This window comes from Dipodomys spectabilis, unplaced genomic scaffold (assembly GCF_019054845.1).
Source record: "Dipodomys spectabilis isolate Male_0828 unplaced genomic scaffold, ASM1905484v1 ptg000107l, whole genome shotgun sequence".
NCBI lineage: Eukaryota > Metazoa > Chordata > Mammalia > Rodentia > Heteromyidae > Dipodomys > Dipodomys spectabilis.
The window spans coordinates 7,624,077-7,647,303 of record NW_024870784.1 but is presented as its reverse complement, the minus strand read 5'-3'; the positions used below and the strand labels follow the sequence as shown (position 1 = coordinate 7,647,303).

Sequence of the window (23,227 nt, the reverse complement as noted above, 5' to 3'; positions counted from 1 at the left end):
ACTCATCATCTATGAACAGCTAGCCTATTGCCTTCTTGGTTTTTTGTTTTTGTTTTTGCTAGTCCTGGTGGTTGAACTTGGGGCTGGGTGCTGTACCTGAGCCTCTCTGAGCCACAGCTTCTGGCTTTTTCTGAGTAGTTTATTGTACATAAGAGTTTCATGGATTTTCCTGCCTTTGAACCTCAATCCTCAGATCTCAGCCTCCTGAGGATTACAGGCGTGAGCTCCTGGCACCTAGCTTGGCCTATTGCTTTATGTGGGGATTTTTTTCTACTGATTTCATTTCTTTTATGCTTATAGAACCTTCTATTTTCCTGCTGAGTTACTCTTGGCAAGCTATAATTTTCTTGACCTTTTCTTTTTAAAAAAAAAAGCATAAATACTACTTCACATAAGTATTCAAATTCATTAGCATGAAGATGTTCACTGTGCACCCGTCACGGCTCACGCTGGAATTAGTACCCTTAGTACCGGAAGTTGGTTCCGAGTAGCAGTACTGGTGGAGGAGTAGTCCTAGACAGGCAGCCTCCACCTTTCTATCTGATGAGCCTCGGGAGGTTTGTTCATTTTATTTCCATTTTTTAAGAAGCACCTTTTGTTTTTGTTGATCTTTTCTCTTGTATGTTGCTTTCTATTCTATTAATGTCTACTCCTCTCTTTTATTATGGTCTTCCTTCTATGCTTGATCGATTCATTCTGCCTATAACTCTCTTCATGTTTATGTTTTGTTTTGCTACCCAGCCTTCGCCTTTGCTTTGACCTTAATGTCAACTCATAAGATGCATTGGGGACGTGTTCAGAAATGTGTTGGGGAGCTGTGTGGCTGCGGTGGACCTGCCCCGCCCCGCACGGAGCGAGTCCCACACAACTCCAGGCTCAGACATGAGGCTGACCGAATGCTCAGCACGCATGTCCCTGTCCACCTTTCCCAAAGTGGCCACGGCTCAAGTACTGGGCATCTGCCACCTTCAAAGGAACCGGAGATTCCTGGCTTTGCCGTCCTGCTTCATCGAGGCCTCCTGGGCGAGCGGTCCTACTCACCTCTTCCAGAAACACCCTCACACACACAGTCAGAAACGCGTTCCCAACTCTGAGCCGACTGAGTGTCCCGTGCCTCGTCATCATGACACCAGACTTAGCCGTGGCTCCTGCGTCCACCCCCGAGGCTCTGCACATGGTGTAGAACGGTGGCCGAATTGCCTGCTGATGGACATGTGGGGTAGCTCCCACCCCCGGTCCGTCCGAAACAATGTCACTCTCGTCTCTGTAAGAGCATGTCGTAAGCAAAATTCCAAGGGCAAAACAGCTGAAGGAGTCATCAAATACTAGTGAGACCGCTGCCTCCCTCAGCCTCCTACAACTCACACAAGTGGGCGGGAAATGAGCAAGGGCCAGGCCCACACCTCCCAGAGCCCCGGGCGGGAAATGAGCAAGGCAAGCCTAACATCTCCCAGCGCCCCAAAAGGCAGTCACTCTGGCTGGTGAGCACAGGGATCTCCCCTGCTGACACATGGCCTCTGTCCCGTCAGATGGAAAAACGATGGGCACTGCACAGTGGTCATGGTGTGAACCTGCCTCATGGTGGTGTGCCATAGACCTGGCTGCTGTGGCCGTGGCATGGACCTGGCCTGTGGTGGCCATGGCGTGGACCTGGCTCCTATGGCCATGGTGTGGACCTGGCCTGTGGTGGCCGTGGCGTGGACCTGGCTCCTGTGGCCATGGTGTGGACCTGGCCTGTGGTGGCCGTGGCGTGGACCTGGCTCCTGTGGCCGTGGCGCGGACCTGGCCTGTGGTGGCCGTGGCATGGACTTGGTTCCTGTGGCCATGACGCAGACCTGGCCTGTGGTGGCCGTGGTGTGGACCTGGCTCCTGTGGCCGTGGCGTGGACCTGGCCTGTGGTGGCCGTGGCGTGGACTTGGTTCCTGTGGCCATGACGCGGACCTGGCCTGTGGTGGCCGTGGCGTGGACCTGGCTCCTGTGGCCGTGGCGCGGACCTGGCCTGTGGTGGCCGTGGTGTGGACCTGGCCTGTGGTGGCCGTGGCGTGGACCTGGCTCCTGTGGTCGTGGCATGGACCTGGCTCACATGGCCATGGCGTGGACCTGGCTTACGTGGCCGTGGCGTGGATCTGGAAACTCCGTTCTGTCTCAGTGGTTCCTGATGTTGGTGATGTGCTGTGAGGGTGGTCAGCTGTCTCTAGCTCCCACAGCTCAATACACAGTCTAGAAAACTGATCAGTCAGTCTGGGCACCTCCGAAACCAAGGTGGCCCCAGGGGTCTGGCGTGGCCGTGCAGAGGCAGGTGATGGAAGGTCCTGCCTGCCCGCTGGTTTCCACAAGTCGATGACGTGGGGCACAGAAACCCAGCGGGGCTCCGTGGTGATCACAAGTGCAGGCTGAGTCCACAGAGGTCAGGGTCCCCCACGAGACTGAGGCAGCGGGAGGGAGCGGGGTCAGATGGACGCCTGAAGGCAGTTCTTGGTGGGTGGGGGGGGAGCAGGGCCGGCGGCAGCACACCTGCACGGCTTGGCTGTGAGTCCAGCCCACAGCTAGGCTTGAGTGGCAGGTGACAAAGAGGGCCACAGGTGCAGGGCCATGCTGCACGGGGTGTGACGCACAGCTCGCCGTTATTTCCTCTCTCCTATCTGAGCCGGTGCGTGGGGCAGCGCGGTGCTGTCACCACGCCGTTCAGACGGACGGCTGGGGCTGCGCTGTCGCCACCTCAGGAAGTCCTGGGATGGAGTAGTGAGCGGCTGATGATCACAGAAGCGGGGCTGACAGGCCACTGACCATCTGAGACTCGTACAAGAGCTGCTGCCGTGGCTGGGCTCTGCGGGGCAGGGCTGGGCTCTGCGGGCAGGGCTGGGCGGGCAGCCTGCCGGAAGCGCCCGAGGCCCCGGGCAGCGCCTCCAGAGGTGCTCGGCCCTGCAGTGCCGGGGGCAGGGGGCTGTGCAGGACACCCCTGAGCCGGTCCTGAGAGGCCCCCTGACAGAGGCAGCGCCTGGCAGAGGAGCAGAAGCCTCCCACCCATGGGCGCCCATGCCGAGGCGCACACCCAGCGAGGGGCAGGGGCTGGAGACAGCAGAGGGGCTCCGAGGCTTCCTCTCCTCCATGCTTGTTCTCTAGGCCAAATCCTGAAAAGCAGTGCAAGGGGCTTGGCAGGAGCCGGGGGGGGGGGGGGGGGACTTCCAGTATGTCGGTCAGTCCGCACTCCCTACTCCCTGAGCCATTCTCTTCAAAATCACCTTAGCCACAGCCTGGGCTGCGCCCTCCTGCCGCCGGGAGCGGCAGCCTCACGCCCTCTAGCGGTCACAGCCAGGGGGACACTCCGGACCCAGCGTGGAAGGAGACCAAGCTCTCAGCACAGAAGTCTGAACCGGGCAAATTCCATCCACAATGATCATCCTTGCCTGACAAACCCACCACAACGTTCCCTCCGCTGACAGACTGAGCACGCCTGACACCAGCACCCCGCAGACTGAGCTCGCCTGACACCAGCACCCCGCAGACTGAGCTCGTCTGACACCAGCACCCCGCAGACTGAGTGAGCTCGCCTGACACCAGCACCCCGCAGACTGAGCACACCTGAGACCAGCACCCCACAGACTGAGCTCGCCTGATACCAGCACCCCGCAGACTGAGCTCGCCTGACATCAGCACCCCGCAGACTGAGCTCGCCTGACACCAGCACCCACAGACTGAGCTTGCCTGACACCAGCACCCCACAGACACCACGGGAAGTCAGGACTCAGGGACGCAGGGGCGTGTCCACAGCATGTCTACAAATGTCAGGTGATGGCCGGCGCGGGGTGCCCAGGCGCGCAGTGGCTGCTCACTGCTGTCCCTGTGTCCTTAGGAAGCCAACAATGGACAAGCAGGCATCGGCATCTGCAGTCAGGTGGACCAGAACGCTCAGCCAGGATATTCTACACCTGTTCCAAGTCACCATACAGTCCAGCCAGGTTCACAACAGCATCACGCCCAAGAACCCAAGGTGGAAGCAACCCAAATATCCATCAGCAGACGCCTGGATGAGCTGCGTGTGTTCTGTACAAGCATGGAATATGACTCCACCTTGGAAAGGAAATTCTGACACATAACCCAATGAGGTCTCTCTGCTTGGTGAAATAAACCAGACACAAACAAAGACAAATAACAAAGGGTTCCAAGGATGAAGAAGGACCTGAAGCTGCTCACTTGATCATAGCCACAGAGAGCCAGAGGTGGTCCCAGGGGTCTGGGGCAGGAAATGAGAAGCTGGGGTTAATGAGGACACAGTTCTAGACCCGCAACATGGAAAGCATTTTGGAGGCTGAAGATGGTGGTGGCTGCACCGTGTAGCTAATCCTCAAGCGCTGAGCTGCAGCATGGCCCAAAGTGCCAAGGTTCTGCTATGCACCTGTTTGCCACAATTGCTTTTAGAAGTGAGTCAATTCTTCTTTTTTGGTTGGTCGTGGGGCTTGAACTCTGGGCCTGGGCGCTGTACTTGCACTCTTCAGCTCAAGGCGAGTGCTCTACTGCTTGAGCCACAGTGCCACGTCTAGTTTTCTAGTGGTTTATTGGAGATAAGAGTCTCAAAGATGTTCCTGCCCGGGCTGGCTTTGAACCGTGATCCTAAGATCTCAGCCTCCTGAGTAGCCAGGATGACAGACATGAGCCACCGGCACCCGGCTGAGTCAATTCTTTACATTGCAATGGGAAACATCTTTGAGTCTCTGTAGCTACATGAAGTGTCTCTGGGACCTAGATGACATGGTTAGCCATGGCTGTTCTTGATGGGCCTGTAGGCTAGACACAGCCAGACGCCTCTGGTCTGAACTGTGAACCATGAGAGTGCACTAACCACACATAAAATAAGAAGTGGCAATGAAAGTACCAGCTGGGCGTGTTGGCGCATGCCTATAATCCCAGCACTGCAGAGGCAGGAGGGCTGAGAGGACCCAGACCAGCTTAGGAAGACCATGTCTCAAAGGGGGGCTGGGGAGGACACTGGAAGGGAAGCTCAGGTGGCAGACCCCCCCTCCCCCAGCCAAGTCAGCATGAGGTCCCAGAGAGGGCCTGAGCCCAAATACTCAGCTAGGCAAAAGAAATCCAAAACCCTCTACCGCCTCATGCCTGTCTCCTAGCGAGTCAGGAGGCTGATATCTGAGGATCCCAATCCAAAGCTAGCCCAGCAGAAAAACGCGAGAGACTCTTATCTCCAACTGACCAGCAAAAAAGCTGGAAATGAAGGTGTGGCTGAAGAGGTAGAGCATCAGCCTTGAGCGGAAAACAAGACAGCAAGGCCCGAAATTCAAGCCCCAGTACCAGCAGAAACAACAGCAGGAAATAAAAATAACAAATGAATAATATAAAAGTGGAAGGACTAAAGCCATCTATGGACTGCCACGCGTGGGTCCCGTGTGTACCAAATGTTAGACCAACTTGGTCCTCGAGTGTAGACTGTGGGGGGTTAAATGTTTGTGTCCCCCAAAATTCCTGTGCTGTAACACCAACCCCTCCCCCCAGGGAGAAGGCAGCAGCAGTAAAGACTACTGTGAGATCATCAGGGTGGAGGCTTCCTGATTGAGATCAGCACCCTGTAAACTGGGAGGCCAGAGCTCACCGCACCCTCCCCTCTCCTATCTGCGAAGAAAGAAGATGGCGGCTATGCGAAACCCGGACACCGACATCACCAGTCACAGGGCCTACCAGCTCCCGCCTCCACAGCTGTGAGCGGAGACACAAGTTCTGCGGTGCAAGCCAGCCACTGGGGCTATTTGTTACAGTAGCATGCACGGACTGAGAGTTTAAACTTTCATCACTAATCTGACTAAGGATTCGCTGAGTCTCAGCACTTGCTAGCACTGTGGAAGCTGCAGGCTGATTTCCTCCCTCCCTCGCCCAGACTTAGTCTCTGGTTGATAAGCTTTTTTTGAGGGGGGAGGAGAGGGGTAGACAGTGAGGTCTGTTCCTTCTCTTCCACCACAAGACAGACCTCACGTCCAGAGTCAGGAGATGGAAGGGAGGAGCAAGGGGAGAGGAACTTGCCTCTTGGGGTTGGGTGTCTGCAGAAAGCTCTGGGGTCTCCATGAAGAGCGGAGTGGGGGGGGCCTTTTTCTTCTTCTTACAGAATAAAACTCCTTTCACAGGTGGGGAAGTCAGTGTCAGAGATGTGTCCTGTCCTTTCCTGGACACCAGAGTGGCTGGGCAGCCAGGGCCACTGTGGCCTCCCTCTAAGACTTCACTGGCCCAGGTGGAGACGCCTTCCCGGCTTCCCAGGATCTGCTCATTTGCATACGAGGAACCAGCGCCAGCCGCACACACCTGTGGCTTCTTCCACGCTCTGTTTCTTCCTGGCACCTGTTGTGACTCTCCTTGCTCATGCTGCCTCCCTGGAAGCTGCCACGTTCCCCACACGGCGGGCAGCGAGCGAAGCCTTCCGTGTGCGTCTCCAGGCAGCTTGTTCGACACCTCGGCGCCGTGTGAATATTCATGCTCACCTTTAAAGCTCAGCTGTCCTGCCACGTGGCACGCCACGCCCTGGACCGACATCTGGGCGCCGTGTGAATATTCATGCTCATCTTTAAAGCTCAGCGGCCCTGCCGTGTGGCACGCCGTGCCCTGGACCGCGGCCGTATCTTCCCTGCCAGCTCCGCTCGGTCTGCTGGCAAAGCTCCTCGCACACACGCTTCCAATCTGGCATCTGACGACAGCTCAGGGTCTTCGCCAAGACCGTAAAGCTTCAAGCACTTGTCTTTTATCTCCTGTGTGCTCGAGCTTTCCAACCTCACTGGCGTCTCTGCACTATGGTCAGGATTCTGGAAGCATGGCCTTCTCATAGTGAGCTGCCCAGTGCTTCTCTTTTTATTTGTGCCCAAAATGCATCATACTCGAGATCACAGCACAGATACATTTTAAAAATTAAAACACAGTTGGGTGCAAGTGATTCAGGCTTAAAATTCTAGCTACCGAGGAGATCTAAGGATCTAAGTTTGAAGCCAAACCAAGCAGACAAATTCTGGAGACTCACTGGAAGTGAAGTGTGACTCAAGTGATAGAGCCCCAGCCAGTGAGCAGAAAAAAGCCCATACCTCACCTCAGTAGCACATACCTACTACAGCCCCAGCCAGGTGTAGTAGATCATGCCTATAATCTCAGCAACTTTGGCAGGAGGATCATTTGAGCTCAGAAGTTGGAAGCCAGCCAGACGCTGGTGGCTCACGCCTGTAATCCTAGCTACTCAGGAGGCAGAGATCTGAGGATTGTCGTTCAAAGCCAGCTCAGGCAGGAAAGTCCGTGAGACTTTTATCTCCAAGAAACTACCAGAAAACTGGAAGTGGTGCTATGGCTCAAGTGGTAGAGTGCTAGCCTTGAGCTAGCTGAGGGACAACGCCCGGCCCAGAGTTTAAGCATCATAACCAAAAAAGCAAAAACAAAAACAAAAGTTGGAAGCCAAGCTAGGCAAAAGAGAAAGACTTTATCTCAAAAACTAAAGTTTAGGAAGTAGAAATGTTTCTCTGTTGTTTTTCTTTTAATTTTTTATTATTATTATAAAGGTGATGTCCAGATGAGTTAATACTTCGCAAGTCAGGTAAAGAGTACATTTCTTTTTGGACAGTATCGCCCCTTCCCTCCCTCTCTCCCAGTTTTTCCTCCCATCCCCTTGTTTTTGTTTGCTTTCCTTTGTGTATCCACAGTCAGCAGAGACGCCCATGCTAGATTGAGCACTGGGCTGTCCCCACACCTCAGGTCAGATCAACCTTTGCAGCAAAGTGAATCTTGGCACCAATTTTCTGGAAAGAAACCATTTCCACAGCGCTCTGCCTTCTGGGACAGCAGGTAAGAGTCTGCACGGACTGTCCTACCAGGAATCGCAATGAGCAGATGGGAGAAGAGGCCTCCAGTGCCCGGAGTCCAGCAGGAGAGACACGTCCACACAGCTGCATCACAGCCCACCCCAATGGCAGCTGCAGCCTCGTGGGCGCCTGAAAGAGGCCAGGCTGCAGCTGTTCTCCGAGACAGGGGTGGCTGGTTTCATGGACAAACAGAGTCCTGATTACAGAGAAGCTTACAGCCAAGGTTGCATAGCCAAAAGGAAAAAGCAACCTTAAAATGCTGAATGGTGGAAGGGGACTGAGGATGTAGCTCAGTGGCAGAGAACTCCATTACTATGCACAGGCCCTGGGTTCAGCCTCAAAGGGGGAGGGGACAATGAGAACCCTAAATGAGCCCCTTCCCAGCAAGAAAGGCTGCCTGAGGTGTCAGGCCAAGCAAGCTAGCATGTTGAAAGGAAAGAGGGCAGAAAGGCAGTGGAACCAAGACTTCAGGACAGAGGTGGAGACAGGCAGAGAGGAAAACTACCAGTGTGCTCAGGATCGGAGAGCCACACGGCCCCCATCTCCCACTGGAAGTAATGACACCGGTCTGTTTTCCTCAGAGCTCTAGGTCACTCAGACCTCTGCCACCTAGAAAGGGAGGAAACAGCGTGGCTACTGCTTGGGTCACTGAGGACAGGGAGGAATGGCCAAGAGGAGGGAGGGACCAGGACAGAGGGTTGAGTGAAGACAAGGATCTAATGGATAGGAGCTGGGAAACCAAGGGGACCGAGGTGAGTGTAGGAGAAGGTGGCTGGTGTCACTAAATGCTAGAGCAGAAGGCCTAACAGCGAAGGAGAAAAAATGATATCAGATTACAGACAGCTGAGCTCAAGAGATGTGTTGGTCCAGTTTGCATCTATATACCTGTCACTGGAGGTGCAGAAACAGTTATGCTCACAAATATCACAGGATGGACAGTTGATGATGGCCAGATGAGTAACCAAAGACAGATGGATGAATGAATGCATGGGTAAATAAGTAGAAGGAAGGAAGAAGGGGAAGGAAGGAAGGAAGGAAAAATGGGAGAAGATGGGTGGGCAGATAGATGGATGAGTAGGTGGATAAAAGGGCAAATGGATAGAAGAATGGACAAATGGAAGGACAGGTGGATGAAAGGACGGACACATGGGTGAACAGTACAGATGGATGGACAAATGGGAGGGTGGATAGATGGAAGGAAGGACACATGGGTGGATGGTGGACAGATAGGTGGGCGAATAGGACAGATCCGTGATGGGTTGGAAGGATGGACAAACAGACAGAGGGTAGGCAAATAGGACAGATGGATGGATAAAGAGTAGATGGAAAGAGGGATGGACAGATGGAAGGAGAGATAGACGATAGCCAGGTAATCAGAAGGATGGATGGACAGATGGAAGAAGGGAGGGGTGGATTGTTCTGGTGGCCCTGGTCTCATTCTAGTAACCAGACTTAACTCCTCATCAGACCCTGCATCTCAGGTCAGTTTCCACGTGCCCTGGTCCGGCCGGCTCCAGGGCCTCCAGGGCAGGCCCGGGCTTCGCACGCCAGACGCTGCCCTCCGGGAGGGTGCAGGCTGCGGATGCGGCCACAGGTGCTGTCCTCCCGGGCAAAGCACCACGCCAACCACCGCACAGACCCAGGCTGGCCGTGGGATGCGAGGGGCTCCCCCGGGCGGGCTGGACCCGGGCACGGGAGCAGCGGTCCCGACTGCGCCCTGCGGGGATGGAGGCCGTCCCGGAAGGCCAGGGCCGGGCCTCGGGCCACAGCAGCGGTGGCTTCCCCACGCCCTCGCCCGGACCCCCACCCTGCCCCCACGCGGAGCCCGCGCTCCCGCAGGCCGGCCGGCGGGCGGCGCGCGAGACCCGCGCCGGCACAGCGCGGGCCCCGGCAGGGGGCGCGCGGGCGCCCGAGCCGAGGGGCGGAGCCTCCGCGCGCACGACGTCCCGCCTCCGCGCAGGCAGCGTCTCCCCCGATTGGACGCCGCCGCAACGTCAGGCGGGGAGAAGCGTCGTCGCGTCCGGTGACGTCTCCCGCGGGCGTCGGCAGGGTCGGCAGTGTCGGCGGCCGTGTCGGCGGCGGCCGGTGGAAAATGGCGGAGTATTTGGCCTCCATCTTCGGCACCGAGAAAGACAAGTGAGTGAGAGCCGGGCGCCGGGGCACGGGCTGCGGCGGCGGGCGGGGCGGGCGGCGGGGGGAGGCCCGGGCGGGGTGGTGGGCGGCGGGAAGGAGCCGCGGCCTTTCCGGCCTCGCGCGCCTCGTGGGCCGCTCCCGCCCGGGCCTGGCGCCCGGCCTCCCGCGCCTCGGGCCCCGGCGGCCCCGCCCGCCGCCCGCCATCCCGCCAACTTTGGGGCCGCCGGCGCCGCGGCGCGGGGAGCCGGTGACGGGTTCTGTCTCCGTGCCCAGCGCCGGGCGGACGAGGTCGGACCGGCTTCCCGGGACCCGAGCCGCGGCGTCGGGAGGAAGAACCGGGTGTGTCGGTGTTGGGGTTTCTCCGACCCTCTCTTAGGCTTATGGGTTTGACACCCCCACCCCCCGAATAAAAAGGAAAAAAGCCGCCTGCCTTCCCCGACCGACCGATCGTTCTTTAGGTTAAAAGTGAAAAATGAAACAAAAATTAATTTCACTTACAACTCGTTGCTGCCCCGGCGAGTGTTAATTTCCCAGTCTGTTGGCTGAAGTTTAGGCTAAATGCAATGTCTTCAGGCGCTTTCAACGGTAATTCCTACTTTGAAAACCTGAAGACTTAAGCGTCTGGCCTAATCTACTCTGAGTAAGTAGTTAACCATCTTGGTATTATTGGGTTTCATAGGAGTCTTGTAAAAATCCCTGTTTGTATGGGTAAGGCCCTAAATTTGCCATGGATAACACTGTTGGAACTGTTTCTGTTTTTTAGGAAGGAGTCCATCCTGTCCAGTGTCTTCTTTACACACCATAGACTCTCCTGTTCTTTGCCAGAGGGAATCTATTTCTTTCAAAAACTTGCATGCCCATAACAGCACTTGACCATAATCACTGTAGGGACGTTGGTGTGTGTCACCTATGAGCCAGTCTGCTTAATGGAAATACTAGTTGGGCTTTGTCCTCAGGGAACTCCTGGAGGGCAGAGGTATATGTTGTGTTAAGGATAATTAAAGCACATTAAAACCTGTTACCGGGTCAGGAAGGAGGTGGTTTGGGAAGCCAGCCCAGAGTATGTTCTTGGGAATGGGAAGGCAAGCTCTGCAGGAAAGCAGCTTCCTTGCATTTAGGCAGACGATGTCGCACGTGCAGATTCCCAGGCGCCATCAGTAGTCCTTCCCCTTGGTTATATTTGTGTGTGTGGTGTTTTCTGAAAAGCTGTCTTTGGCAATTTCACTAGTACTCTACAAAACTCATGCTTTAGAGGCTTATTCCAAGTGGTGGGGGAAGGGGGCTGCTTAAACTAGGTGCTCTCTGAACGTTTTCCTGTCAAAGGCTGTCACTCTACCACTTGAGCCACAGCTTCACTTTTGGCTTTTTGGTGGTAAATTGGAGGTAAGAGTCTCAAACTTTCCTGTCCAGGTTGGCTTTGAACCACAATTCTGAGCTCATCCTTCTGAGTAGCTAAGATTATGAGCCACCAGCACACAGCACTCCATCCTAATTTATTTTCTTTATCAGCATACACTGTTGATGTGTGTTCTGGTACTAGAGTTAGAACTCAAGACCTCAAGCTCTCACCTGAAGGTGTTTTGTTTTGTTTTTGCTCAAAGCTGGTACTCTGCCACTTGAGTCCAGCCTTTTTTCCCTCATTAATTAGAAATAATAGTCTCCAGGAGTTTTTCTGCTCAGTCTGACTTCCAAATGTGGTCTCTCAGATCTCAGCCTCCCAAGTAGCTAGGATTACAGGCGTGATACACTAGCACATGGCCACATATGTTAGTTTTAAAGGGGGATTTTCTTTTTTTTGGGGGGGGGTCCGGTCATGGGGCCTGAACTCTGGGCCTGGGCGCTGTCCCTCAGCTCAAGGCTAGCGCTCTACCACCTGAGACACAGTGCCATTTCCGGCTTTTTTCTTTTTGCTAATGTGCTGAGAAATTGAACCCAGGGCCTCACGCATGCAAGGCAAGTGTGAGCCACCACTGAGCCACCTTCCCAGCCCCTAAAGGGGGAATTTCATCATGACGTTTTCACACATGATGTGTCCCCTCTGTCAGCATCAGGTCTCTGTCACTCTCCCTTGTCCCCTCTGATGATAGCACTTTTAAAATAGTCCTGCTGTAAATGACTACATTGAAGTCATGATTGTGACTCAGGAAGTTAATTAATAGATCCAGGCTACTTGTGTTCTCATTTCAGGGACATAAGGGGAGGTTAGCTTCCAGGAAACGGGATCAAAAAAGTGAAAGTTCCCTTTAAAGGCTAGAAGCAAAATATAGGTCTCTACTAAATAAAAATATTTAGCTTATTTGCCATCTTATTTATAGGCAATTTCTAGATCTGAGTACAGATCTGCCTATATAATAGCATGTCTGTGGATACTGTTTGCTTTTCTTTTTTTCATTTTATTTTACTAGTTTGATAATGTCACTCAAGGGGGCTGGGAAGATGGCTTAATGGTAGAGTGCGTGCCTTGCATGAGGCCCTGGGTTCGATTCCTCAGCACCACATAAGCAAAAGGAAAAAAGCCAGAAGTGGCGCTGTGGCTCAAGTGGTAGAGCGCTAGCCTTGAGCTGAAGAGCTGAGGGACAGCGCCCAGGCCCAGAGTTCAGGCCCCACGACTGGACCCCCCCCCCCCCCACCAAAAAAAAATAATAATAACATCACTCAAGTTCCAGGCGTTTTTGGTTAATTTACTAAATAGCTAATAATGGAATGGAATGAAAAGCATTTCTGGAAGTACAGAGATGAGGATTGCTTTCTTTATATGGGCTTAGTTGAGTGTTGTTGAGACTGGAGTTTTGATTATTTGAGATATTTTTTTAAGTGAGACCTTCATTTTCAGTTGTCTTCTTTTTTGGGGGGCAGGGGGTGTTCGGTCGTGGCCCTGAACTCTGGGCCTGGGCACTGTCCCTCAGCTCAAGGCTAGTGCTCCACTACTTGAGCCACAGCGCCACTTCCAGCTCTTTTTTTTCTCCTTATGTGGTGCTGAAGAATCCAATCCAAGGCCTCATGCATGCAAGGCAAGCGCTCTACCACTGAGCCACCTTCCCAGTCCACTCATTTGTCTTCTAAGGATATGGTATGGTCTATTTGAGTTAGGTTATCTAAAGTGAGTCTTACAGGTCTGCAGATTACATATAGCAGTCATTTCCTCTCCTGATAACACTCCAGGCTTTCTCATCTCTACTGCTGCCTGATAATTTTAAAAGCCCAGTTTAGCTAGGCCCTTCAAATTTCATTGAAGTTGAGACTTCTAATCTTGACTTACTGATGCCTAAACATATGGCTCTGACTAAAAGTGACTGAATGTACAGGGTAGCACTCCACCTCTACCGGCTGAAACCTGATGGGGTTCCATAATTCATCACAGATCTACCACTGCCACACAGTGCTGGTTTTGATTTGGTTTGGCTAGTTGGTGTTTTTGAGTGTATTGGGGATGGCTTCTCAGAAGAGACCCCGTGACTTTAGGCAAGATGTGCTAGGGTCCATTGTTCAGCGAAAGGAAACGAGAACTTTGCCTCACATCTGTTAGTGACTTTCTTCTCTGAAAGCATGCTCAGGTTTGGCGAGAACCTGACTCTTGTGTTTTTCCTTCAGGAAGAGTAGCACTTGATGAACCCTGTGAACTAGGTGCACATATCTGATTTCTGGGACAGTGTCAAGTTGGCATTTTACTCATATTGGAGGTGGTAGAGGAGCTTGCCTGAGCCCATCCAGCTAGTAGAGTCAGGGTCTTTCTGATGCTGTGATGATGTGCTGCTTCCTCAAGAGAGTTTCACTATGAAGAAAGAGAACAGATGAGGCTTAAGTTTGGTTTTAGACTAATACTTCATTTAAGAAAGAACTGTAGGGGGCTGGGAAGGTGGCTCAGTGGTAGAGTGCTTGCCTTGCATGCATGAGGCCCTGGGTTCGATTCCTCAGCACCATATAAGCAGAAGAAAAAGCCGGAAGTGGTACTATGGCTCAAATGGTAGCGTGCTAGCCTTGAGCTGAAGAGCTGAGGGACAGCTCCCAGGCCCAGAGTTCAGGCCCTACGACCGGACCCAAAAAAAAAAAAAAAGAACTGTAGCCAGGCACCAGTGGCTTATGCCTGTAATCCTAGCTACTCAGGAAGCTGAGATCTTTGGATCTCAGTTCAAAAGCCAGCCCTGGCAGGAAAGTAGAGAGCATCTTATCTCCAACTAACAACTAGAAAAGCAGAAGTAAAGGTGTGGCTCAAGTGATAGAGTGCTAATCATGAGCACAAAGCTCAGAGAGAATGCTCAGGCCCCGAAATCAGTCCCAGGACCAGCAAACGAAGGAGCTACAGAGAAAGTACACATTAAAAACTGAGTGCGTTTGAATGAGTAGAAGTCAGGTTAGAATGAATGGTGGCGTAGAATAGTAACAGGTTAGTGAAGGAGTAGGTGAGTGGAACACTCCAAAAGACTGCTGTCTGGGAAGTGAGAGGAGACAGGTTGGTGGCATTTCCATGTGACATCTTCCCAGTAAGTAGTCCTCTGGCGTTTCTCTTCCAGAGTCAACTGCTCGTTCTACTTCAAGATCGGAGCGTGTCGCCATGGAGACAGATGTTCTCGGTTGCACAATAAACCGACCTTTAGCCAGGTTTGTTTGTTTTCTTTTTCATTTTCACGTAAACTATTAAAAGTTTGTGTACTTTCTTTAGCGGCAATAATTTCCACACACAATAGTCCTTTTCCCCTTTATTTTTCATGTTCATCGTGTTGTCTTTTGCTTAAGTGTAAATGAAGTAGATGACCACCCCCAGAGGGAAGTCCCCACCCCTCTTCTTACAATTGGAGAAACTAACAATAAGCATAGACTGCTTGTGTGTTGGCTGCCACTGACCGCCCTGCCATGCCCACCCCCACCGGCCTGTTCCGCGCAGGCCAGCACTGGCTCAATCTCTTCCCGTTCCGGCGGGGGCATGGTGACAAAGCTCCTGGCCTGGCTGTCAGCAGACTTGTCGTGCTGTGCTGTTGCACTTTCTCCAGTTCTCCAGTGATCTCATTTTCACAGCCCAAGCAGCCCATACCAGGCTGCACCATGTCACGGGAACATTAAGAATGAGACTTAACCTGTAGAAGATAGGCACACATTGTCCATAGCAGCATATCTGTTCAGTAGCTGAAGATGCCTGCTATTCTGGGCTTAAATCTGCCTTTCACTTCAGCCCACAAGTGTGGTTTGGTCGTTGTGGTTTTGGCTGACATCCGCAGGGGCTCACCTATAAGGAGAAGCAGAAAGCGGCTGCGCAGGTGTCAGAACGTGCGAGGTCAGAGCCTGCACCTGACTCCTGTGAGGAGAGCCATTGCCCTCTTCCTCCGAGCCCTCACTTTCTGTCCCTGCGTTGACTTCCTTACAGCTTCAATATGACTAGAGCCCTAGGCAGCCTTATACAGTAATGTTCCTGGAAGAGAGGACACGACCTGCTGGCCAAGCAGTCACTATAACAAGACCTTGTAACAAATTAATGTAACATGACCTGCTGGCCAAGCAGTCACTATAACAAGAATCTGGCTTTTAATAACTTAACATGTCCTCTGAACATGTTCCTTTTTTTTTTAAGTTACTTATCATCTTAATCACCCCAACTAAACCAGCCATAACGAAACTAAGCACCTTTAGTATCTGCCCAGGTATTTGATTGGGAAATCATTTATAGGAAGTAGAGGGCTAAGAAGAGAGGGCACCCCTACTGTCAGTGTACTCGTGAAGCCTCGGGAAGTGCAGCTGTTGCGCACTTGTGATCCTGTACAAATGGGGTGGGATCAGTAGTGTACGTTAGCAGAAGCATCCACTTGGGGCTTAGCTGGGGTACTCCTGGCCACCCCTAATTGAACCACATCTCCCTTTTACATGAGGTTCCCTAGAGTCCATCATTCCTGCAGGGATTTGCACTGCTGTTGCATAGCCAGGCTGTGTAGCTTATCAGAATGTGCCAGGTGACTCCAGTGGAGAGCTGAGTAAACCAGCTCAGGGAAGTTGTGGGGCCCACACTGAATTAATGGCTAGAGAGGGTGGTAAGCCCAGTATGGAGGTGGCTGCTTTCATTCAGGTGCTCAGCCCCTGCAGGTGGGGTTACATACAGCAGAGACCTTGGACGGCAGATCTGGACTGATGCACAGAGCACTGAGAAAAACTGCTTCTGTACGCCCTGCCATTGTGACTGAGTTACGTTCTTAAGTCCTGAGGTGTGGGTTCAGCTGGTAGACCCCAGCGTGGCTCAGGGTGGGTCGACTTCTTTCAGTGATGTGGACATTAAGCTTCGTGTAATATATTAGCTTACTAACTTAAACATGGTTTGTTTTTTCAGACAACTTGATTTTAAGAAGAGCGGTACAGTGTAAGGTTTCAAGTCTTCCTGATCCAGTTTAAAGCACAAGGGCTAAAAGGATTGTTTTCCTTAAAAGAAGGATCGGAAAAGAGCAAATGTTTTAACTATTGTATTATGTAAACAGAGATCCCACCAAGAAAGTGTAAATAAGTGTCAGGTATCCATGACAACTCGTGTGCCTGTTTGCCAGGAGACCAGAGAACTTGATGCACTGCATACGGTTGAGCTATGCATTTGGTTGGGAAAAATAATTCTGTGTGGGGCCTATGATTAGAATGTGAATTTTTTGACATCTAAGTGTCGGCCGGCTTGAAGTACAAGAAGTGTCCTGTTACTTCTCTTGTATGAAAGCGCCTCACGATTGATGTGGGAGCCATTCAAAACAACAGTTAGCAGTTCTTGGTTGCTGGCTGACTTGACCCAAGGCACTGCTCAAACTCTGTTTTCATAATATGATGGTTTTGGTGTACTCTGCACAAGACAGTGTCTGACTTGCGGGAAAAAAATCAACAACAACGGAGGTTTAGCCATTTGCAAACAAAGTGTCTCTTTGCAATTGTCTAATATCTGCACAGCAGCCAGTAGAATTCCCCTTTTTATTTTTTTTTTCCCCGCAGACCATCTTGATTCAAAACATCTATCGTAATCCCCAAAACAGTGCACAGACGGCTGACGGCTCACACTGTAAGTCCCACAGTTGGAGAAATTTTTTAAACAATGGTGTTCAAGAGCCTACTCTTAATTGAGACACATTGGCTCTGAGCTGCTGACATAGAGCTGTTGCAAACAGGACAAGGTGCTGGAACTGCGTGGCGCACACAGCCAGAACTTGACACGGGCCACGTTCAGAGGCTAGTTGACTAGGGAAGTCACTGGCCGGCCTCTCTGCTGACTGACATGGTCACGAGAGCGCCCGTCCATGTGAACGGGTTTTCGCCCCAACAGCCCATCATTGGCCTTCACAGTGACTGAACCTTGGCCTTTATTAAGTTCTTTCTGTAAAGTTAAAAATGGTAGGAATATTAAGGAGTCAATAAGGTAAGTCGCCCAGTAAGTGTGGGTTTTATTTCACCATTCCCATTTTTCCTCTAGGAAGTGGAGATTTCATGACATGTGATTATTGTATTTCTTGGATACAGCATTCTTCTTGCATTTATGGAAGCACTTTATTCCTAGTTCCCGAAGGTGTGTGTGGGATCTAAACGTTGGTAGTCACCTGGAAGTCATTGGCACTCTTCCTGGGTTGGCATGTTGGAGTGCAGAAGTACAATACTGGCATCTCATGAGATCTCGTGGCATCACAGTGCTAGGTTAGCTCAGGACAGCCGCCAGCTGAGGGACATCTCTGCTCTGAAAAATAACCTGCTCTTTTTTCAGCACCGACTCAACTGAAGCAAGCGATCGCCAAAGGCAGCCGGTGAAGTGTTTACATTTAATTTTCCATAATATAAAGTTGTTGCGTTTTGTATTTCAGACCATTGCCCTCTTGAACATTTACCGTAACCCTCAAAACTCTTCCCAGTCTGCTGACGGTTTGCGCTGTAAGTTCATCCAAGTTCCTTCCCTGGTTCCCTGGGCTTGCGTGTCAGAGCGCAGTGTCCGCTCCACCTGGTCTGCTGTGCTGTGTCACCAGAGGTGGCAGGAGCTTTCGTCCCACCACCCTCTGTTGGAGATCTGACCTCCTGCCCCGTGCTCACAGGGTGACAGGGAGTGGGAAGGGCGCCTGGAAACCTTCGCCCTCTGCCCTCCTCACTCGCTGTCATCGGGGGCGCGCTGGGCTGGCCTTCCGGTGCCGCGCTTGCTCGGAGGAGCAGCGGCCTCTGAACATTTCGCTCACGTTCGGCAACTCCCAGAAAGAATTGTGAAATTTTTCAGGTTTTATTTCTTGCTAGGCTTTTTTCCCCTAAAGCTGCACGTTGGAGATGACAGTCTTAATGTGCAGCGAGGGTCTGCAGTTCATGTTGACCCTCAGTTTTCCTCCACGCCCCTGCCACCCCTGACATACAAGTGTGCTCAAGCTCGTAGGCACTTGGCAGAAAAGACACTGGGTTTGAGCCGCCTGCTTGGCAAAATACAGTCTCAACTCCAGAGTTAGTGTTCTGCATTTGGGGAACTTGTCAAAAGTCCTTCATGGAAAAGCAGGTGTGAACGACCACTCAGTGCACACATCACCGGTTTCCTCCTGAAAAGGGAAATGCTAGGCCTAGGAGCAAGCACGTATGCAGTGGAGGCCTCTGGAGAACAGTGTGCATTCGTGTCACTGGGAAGTCCAGAAGCCCAGCCTTCATTCTTCACCCGTCCCGCTGTAGAGCCATGGGAATGTAGCCCTATGTGGATGAGTAGAGACGAACACCTGGACTCATTAGAATGTCCAAACTGAAGGTAGACACTTGTCATTCACCAGTTTGGTTTAAAGCAAGAAAATTCATAGCTTGCCTTCAGGTAGCCCAGGCCTAAACTAAAGCACACCTGGTTCTGGGTAATGGCTCCGGGTGGGGAGGCCTCTGCTGGGGACCGGGAGGCCTCTGCTGGGGATGGGGCTGCCTTAGAAGTTCCCCGATGAGATACTAATGTTTTTGATGAAAATACTGACCTGATAGTAGAGATTTCTTTCCCAGTAGGACTTCCTTGGTGACCCTTGGTTTAAAATTCCTGGTTATTGTTTGCTTTTTCCGTTTTAGAAATGTTTCTCTATGGACTTAACAAATAATTTTATTCACAACTCTGCCCTGGAGTAAAAACAAATGAAATGTAGATGACCGGGTAATGATAATTAAGAACTCTTTGCCCTGGATGTTCACTTTGGGGGGTTCTGTATGCTTTATTGACATAGCATGTTGTGTATTGTAGCTCCAGCACAGTTCACAGTAGTGGGTTTTGGCACATACTATGAACTAACTGTTACTAAGTCCTCTGTTTCTGGGATCCAAAACATACCAATTAAATATACTTTCGCATTTTAGGAAGAAAAATCACCTAAATAAAATTGCTGGCTCTTTTTGAGATACTCTTTCACATGTAGAAAATAAGCTTTAAAAGAAAGAGTAATAAAGACGGTAAATTTGATCAAAGTAGACTGAATGCATGTATGGAAAAGAGCATCATGAAACCCCTTTATATGATTAATACACATTAAACAATTTCAAAGACTTCATATGTATCGATGAACAAATACTAATTCAGAGTTTAAAGGATGATGTTTCTCTTAAGAAAACGGATTCATTTCCCAAGTTGTATTGTTTAAAATATATAACTTCACGTAAATGATTTTCTCTGTGATCAGTGTTTTGATGTACTGGTCTCCGCCTTTTAGGATATTTTAACTGATTTTTTAAAATGGGCAGAATGAATGTAGCCCATAGTACAAAATAGGCACCACAAAAACTTGTCAAAGCTGCTAAGAATTTTGAGTGTGTAAATAATCGCTTTCCTTTTTACACTCTTTTGTGATAGGGAAAGGGAAGTGGGTTTTAAGCGCTGAGATGCGCCTGTGAGCCGGCTTCCGGCTGGCGCTTGTGCTGTGTGTCCCCCAGGTGGGCCTCCCCTCTCGGTTGGCCATCTGGGATACGGTGGTCGGTAGTCTCAGTAGTCAGTAGCTGATACATTCACTAGGTTTGGGGCTTCAGTAACTGGGCTTCTAGAAATTTTAAAGATAACAAAAACAAGCCCTAGCCAGGGAAGAAAGGGAACTTAGAACTTCCTTGACATCAGAAGATAAGTTGCTTCCGAGAGGTGAAGGGTTTGAGTCTGGGTTTGCTAGCCACCAGCTTACCTGTGTTGGGAAACGTGGTTTTGGAGGTGACCGTTGGAAAGGGGGGGCCAGCCTGACCTTTAAGCCCCTGCGTTGCTGGCTACTTACCCAGGGCTTTAGATATGACAGTATTGACAGGCACGCTCTGGGGTTCCCACGTTACGTTGGAGGACTCGACCCATTTGTACAGTAAAGTTTGCTAGCAAGGATGGGAACTTTCAAACTTGCCCGCAGTAGACATGATGACACCCACTATGCAAGTGAATTACAATGCATTAATGTGATGCAAAGGTTTTGGATTGCTTTCTTCAACAAAGCATTCTGTCTTATCTTTCCCTTTATTCAGCAACACTCAGAACACTACAGTTGTGCCTGATAATTTTCCTGCTGGTTTAATTGCACTAGAAAGGGTTTTTTGTTTTTGTTTTAAGCTGGGTGCCCATGGCTCACACACGAATCCTGGGTATACAGGAAGCTGAGATTTGAGGGTCACGGCTCACAGCCAATCCAGGCAAAAAAGGCCATGAAATTCATCTCCAATTAAACAGCAAAAAGCTGGACTGAAGGTGTGGCTCAGAGCTGTAAAGTACAACAAGCCTTAAGTCAGAAAGCAGAGCCAAATGCCAGCGTTGTTCTTAGTGTTGTTTGGTTTGGGGTTTGGTTTTGTTTTGTTATTAAGGAGCTTTCTAGTATTCTGCTACTGGCAGTGTGTAAAGGAAACTAGTTAGTTAGATACTTAAGTTCTTAACTGCCCTGTTTCCACTCCCATTTTAACTTCATAAAGGGAAAAAATGTCAGTGTGCTTGCTTAGCCTCTACTTAAAAGAAACTTTTATTTTACAATCCTCTTAATTTGAGAGTCAACTTTTTTCTCATACTTTCTGGAGATGTAGCCCTTTTGATGCTGATTAAAACTGGTTATGATTTAACAGCTGGAATTGAGCCAGGTGGAGCAAGTAAAAATCTCAGCAACTCCAAGTCATGAACAAGTCGGTGCTCCTTTAGCGTGCAGCCCTGGCCTGGTGTCTCTAGACAGGCGTGTGTCACTGTAGCGGTTGAACTTAAGGACAGGTGCTCCGCTGCCCGGCCCTAACCAGCAAGCTGTGTCTCGTTTGCAGGTGCCGTGAGCGATGTGGAGATGCAGGAGCATTACGATGAGTTCTTCGAGGTGGGTGCTCGTGGCTGTGGCTCACTGTCTGGGGGGGTGCTGGCCCTCGGTAGCCTCAGGCTGACCCACAGCCCTCACCACCGTGTTCTCCCCTCAGGAGGTCTTTACAGAGATGGAGGAGAAGTACGGGGAGGTTGAGGAGATGAACGTCTGTGACAACCTGGGAGACCACCTCGTGGGCAACGTGTACGTCAAGGTACGGAGGGACCAGCTCTGTGCTGCAGGGAGGGAAGGAGGTGCGCTGGGCCGCTGTCACCGGTGGCTGTGGCCGCGGCCACGCTGCATCCTTCCACCGTACCGGCACGCCTCCCTGAGTGGATCAGAAACAGGCGGTGTTGGTTGCAGTGGGGCTGTGGCGGCGCTGGCCTTGTCAGTAGAGAAGCGAGCACTGAGCAGGGAGTCAGGCAGTTTGATGCCTTTCAGTTTCGCCGGGAGGAGGATGCGGAGAAGGCCGTGATTGACTTGAACAATCGTTGGTTCAACGGGCAGCCGATCCACGCCGAGCTGTCACCAGTGACTGACTTCAGGGAAGCCTGCTGCCGCCAGTATGAGATGGGGTGAGTGCGGCACACACGCGGAGCCCCGCCTTGAGCTCTCCGCTGCGCAGTGTAACAAGTGTCTGCTCTCCCACAGGGAGTGCACGCGAGGCGGCTTCTGCAACTTCATGCACCTGAAGCCCATCTCCAGGGAGCTGCGGCGGGAGCTGTATGGGCGCCGGCGCAAGAAGTGAGTGCTGTGCACAGGGCGGGGCCGGGCACCCAGAGTCTAAAACGTGTAAGGATGCACCTGGGGAGGCATGCACGTGCCTGGAGCCCAAACCTCAGCAAGCAAGCAGCGAACCGCGCGTGTGCCGCCTGTTGATGGCTGTGGAGCATGAGCCCGCAGTCAAGTCTCCCTGTTGAGGATTGTTTCAATGCTGCGTGTGCCGTTAGGCTTTCTTTCGGTTCTTTGCTGGTGTTTGGGCATCAGTGGCACTGGCTGGCAGGGTTGGGCAAAGTGTCCATCTCAGGCCCTGGGTTGAGATGCCCAGCAGTCACCAGCAGAGTGCTGTGGTGGCGGTGTGTCTCCTCTTGGCACCGTCAGCTGACTTGCAGAGGTTAGAAATGCTGGCGCCGTGCCTTCCTGCTATGCGTTGCGTTTCGCCGCTGACGGCTACCTCGTGCGTGTCTTGATTGTAGGCATCGATCGAGATCCCGGTCCCGTGAGCGCCGGTCCAGGTCCAGAGACCGTGGTCGTGGTGGCGGTGGCGGTGGAGGTGGCGGAGGCCGGGAGCGTGACAGGAGGCGGTCGAGAGATCGCGAGAGATCGGGGCGGTTCTGAGCCACGTGTTTTTACCGTATGTCTGCTAGGAAGTGTTGTAGTTGATTGACCAAACCAGTTCATAATGGGAATTTTTTTTAAAAAACAACAAAAAAAAAACAAAGATGGGTTTCTGAATAAAATTTGTAGTGATACAGTTTTCTTGGTGTAACTTATTTCTCAGTGTAAACTTGAGGCAGATTAATACTCATCTATCACTTTGACTTTAAATGACTGTACTTTTGGAGTTGGGGTATTAAAAAAAAAAAATGAAGAAAAACTCATATGGGAAAATGTTCATCTGTAACGCGGGGTCTCTCCTGGCCTGGCACCTGTGGGCTTGTCCCTCCACGGACAGCAAGTCCACACCAAGATGCAACCCCCAGCTTCTGGGCCAGCCGACGTTCAGGGCACAAGCCTCCTGTAGGAAGATGGGGGTGAGCCTGGTCTAGCGCACAGGTGCATGTCTGAGACACTGCATGATGAGGTAGCTGGTCATGTGTTGCCTGGCAACTCACACTGAACAAACTGCCAATAGCCACAAAGCTCCACGGGCAAAGCCTCCTGTAAGACTGCTGTCCAGCGTTACTTCCAGACTCATCCCGTGTGTAGGGATGCCACATGTGCTGGCCCTGTAACTCAGGCCGGGCTCAGACCACACAGCTGCCTTGCAGAGGCAAACCCAGACACACTGCCAAATCCCTGTAGTAC

The 23,227-nt window shown here is 51.7% G+C and overlaps 1 protein-coding gene across 4 annotated transcripts; it reads left to right on the top strand.

The window, feature by feature from the left end:
- Nucleotides 1-9,866: 9,866 nt before the first annotated feature.
- Nucleotides 9,867-22,671, top strand: U2af1 (U2 small nuclear RNA auxiliary factor 1). 4 transcript variants are annotated; one of them, XM_042687271.1, is made up of 8 exons: nt 9,867-9,971; nt 14,480-14,567; nt 16,917-16,983; nt 21,168-21,217; nt 21,315-21,413; nt 21,641-21,774; nt 21,851-21,943; nt 22,396-22,671. In XM_042687271.1, the coding sequence occupies exons 1-8, from the start codon at nt 9,928-9,930 to the stop codon at nt 22,535-22,537; spliced, it is 717 nt and encodes a 238-aa protein (XP_042543205.1). In that variant the 5' UTR covers nt 9,867-9,927; the 3' UTR covers nt 22,538-22,671. The 4 variants fall into 4 exon arrangements, with proteins under 4 accessions (XP_042543205.1, XP_042543204.1, XP_042543207.1 ...); XM_042687270.1 differs by lacking the exon at nt 16,917-16,983 and adding an exon at nt 17,774-17,840 and having other exon boundaries at nt 22,396-22,615; XM_042687273.1 differs by lacking the exons at nt 9,867-9,971; nt 16,917-16,983 and adding exons at nt 16,615-16,629; nt 17,694-17,716 and having other exon boundaries at nt 14,521-14,567.
- Nucleotides 22,672-23,227: the final 556 nt, after the last annotated feature.

Coding starts and splice junctions, on each gene's coding strand:
- U2af1 (XM_042687271.1), top strand. CDS start 9,928: ATGGCGGAGTATTTGGCCTCCATCTTCGGCACCGAGAAAGACAA. Junction 9,972..14,479: donor TTCGGCACCGAGAAAGACAA/GTGAGTGAGAGC, acceptor TTTCTCTTCCAG/AGTCAACTGCTCGTTCTACT. Junction 16,984..21,167: donor GACGGCTGACGGCTCACACT/GTAAGTCCCACA, acceptor TCTCGTTTGCAG/GTGCCGTGAGCGATGTGGAG.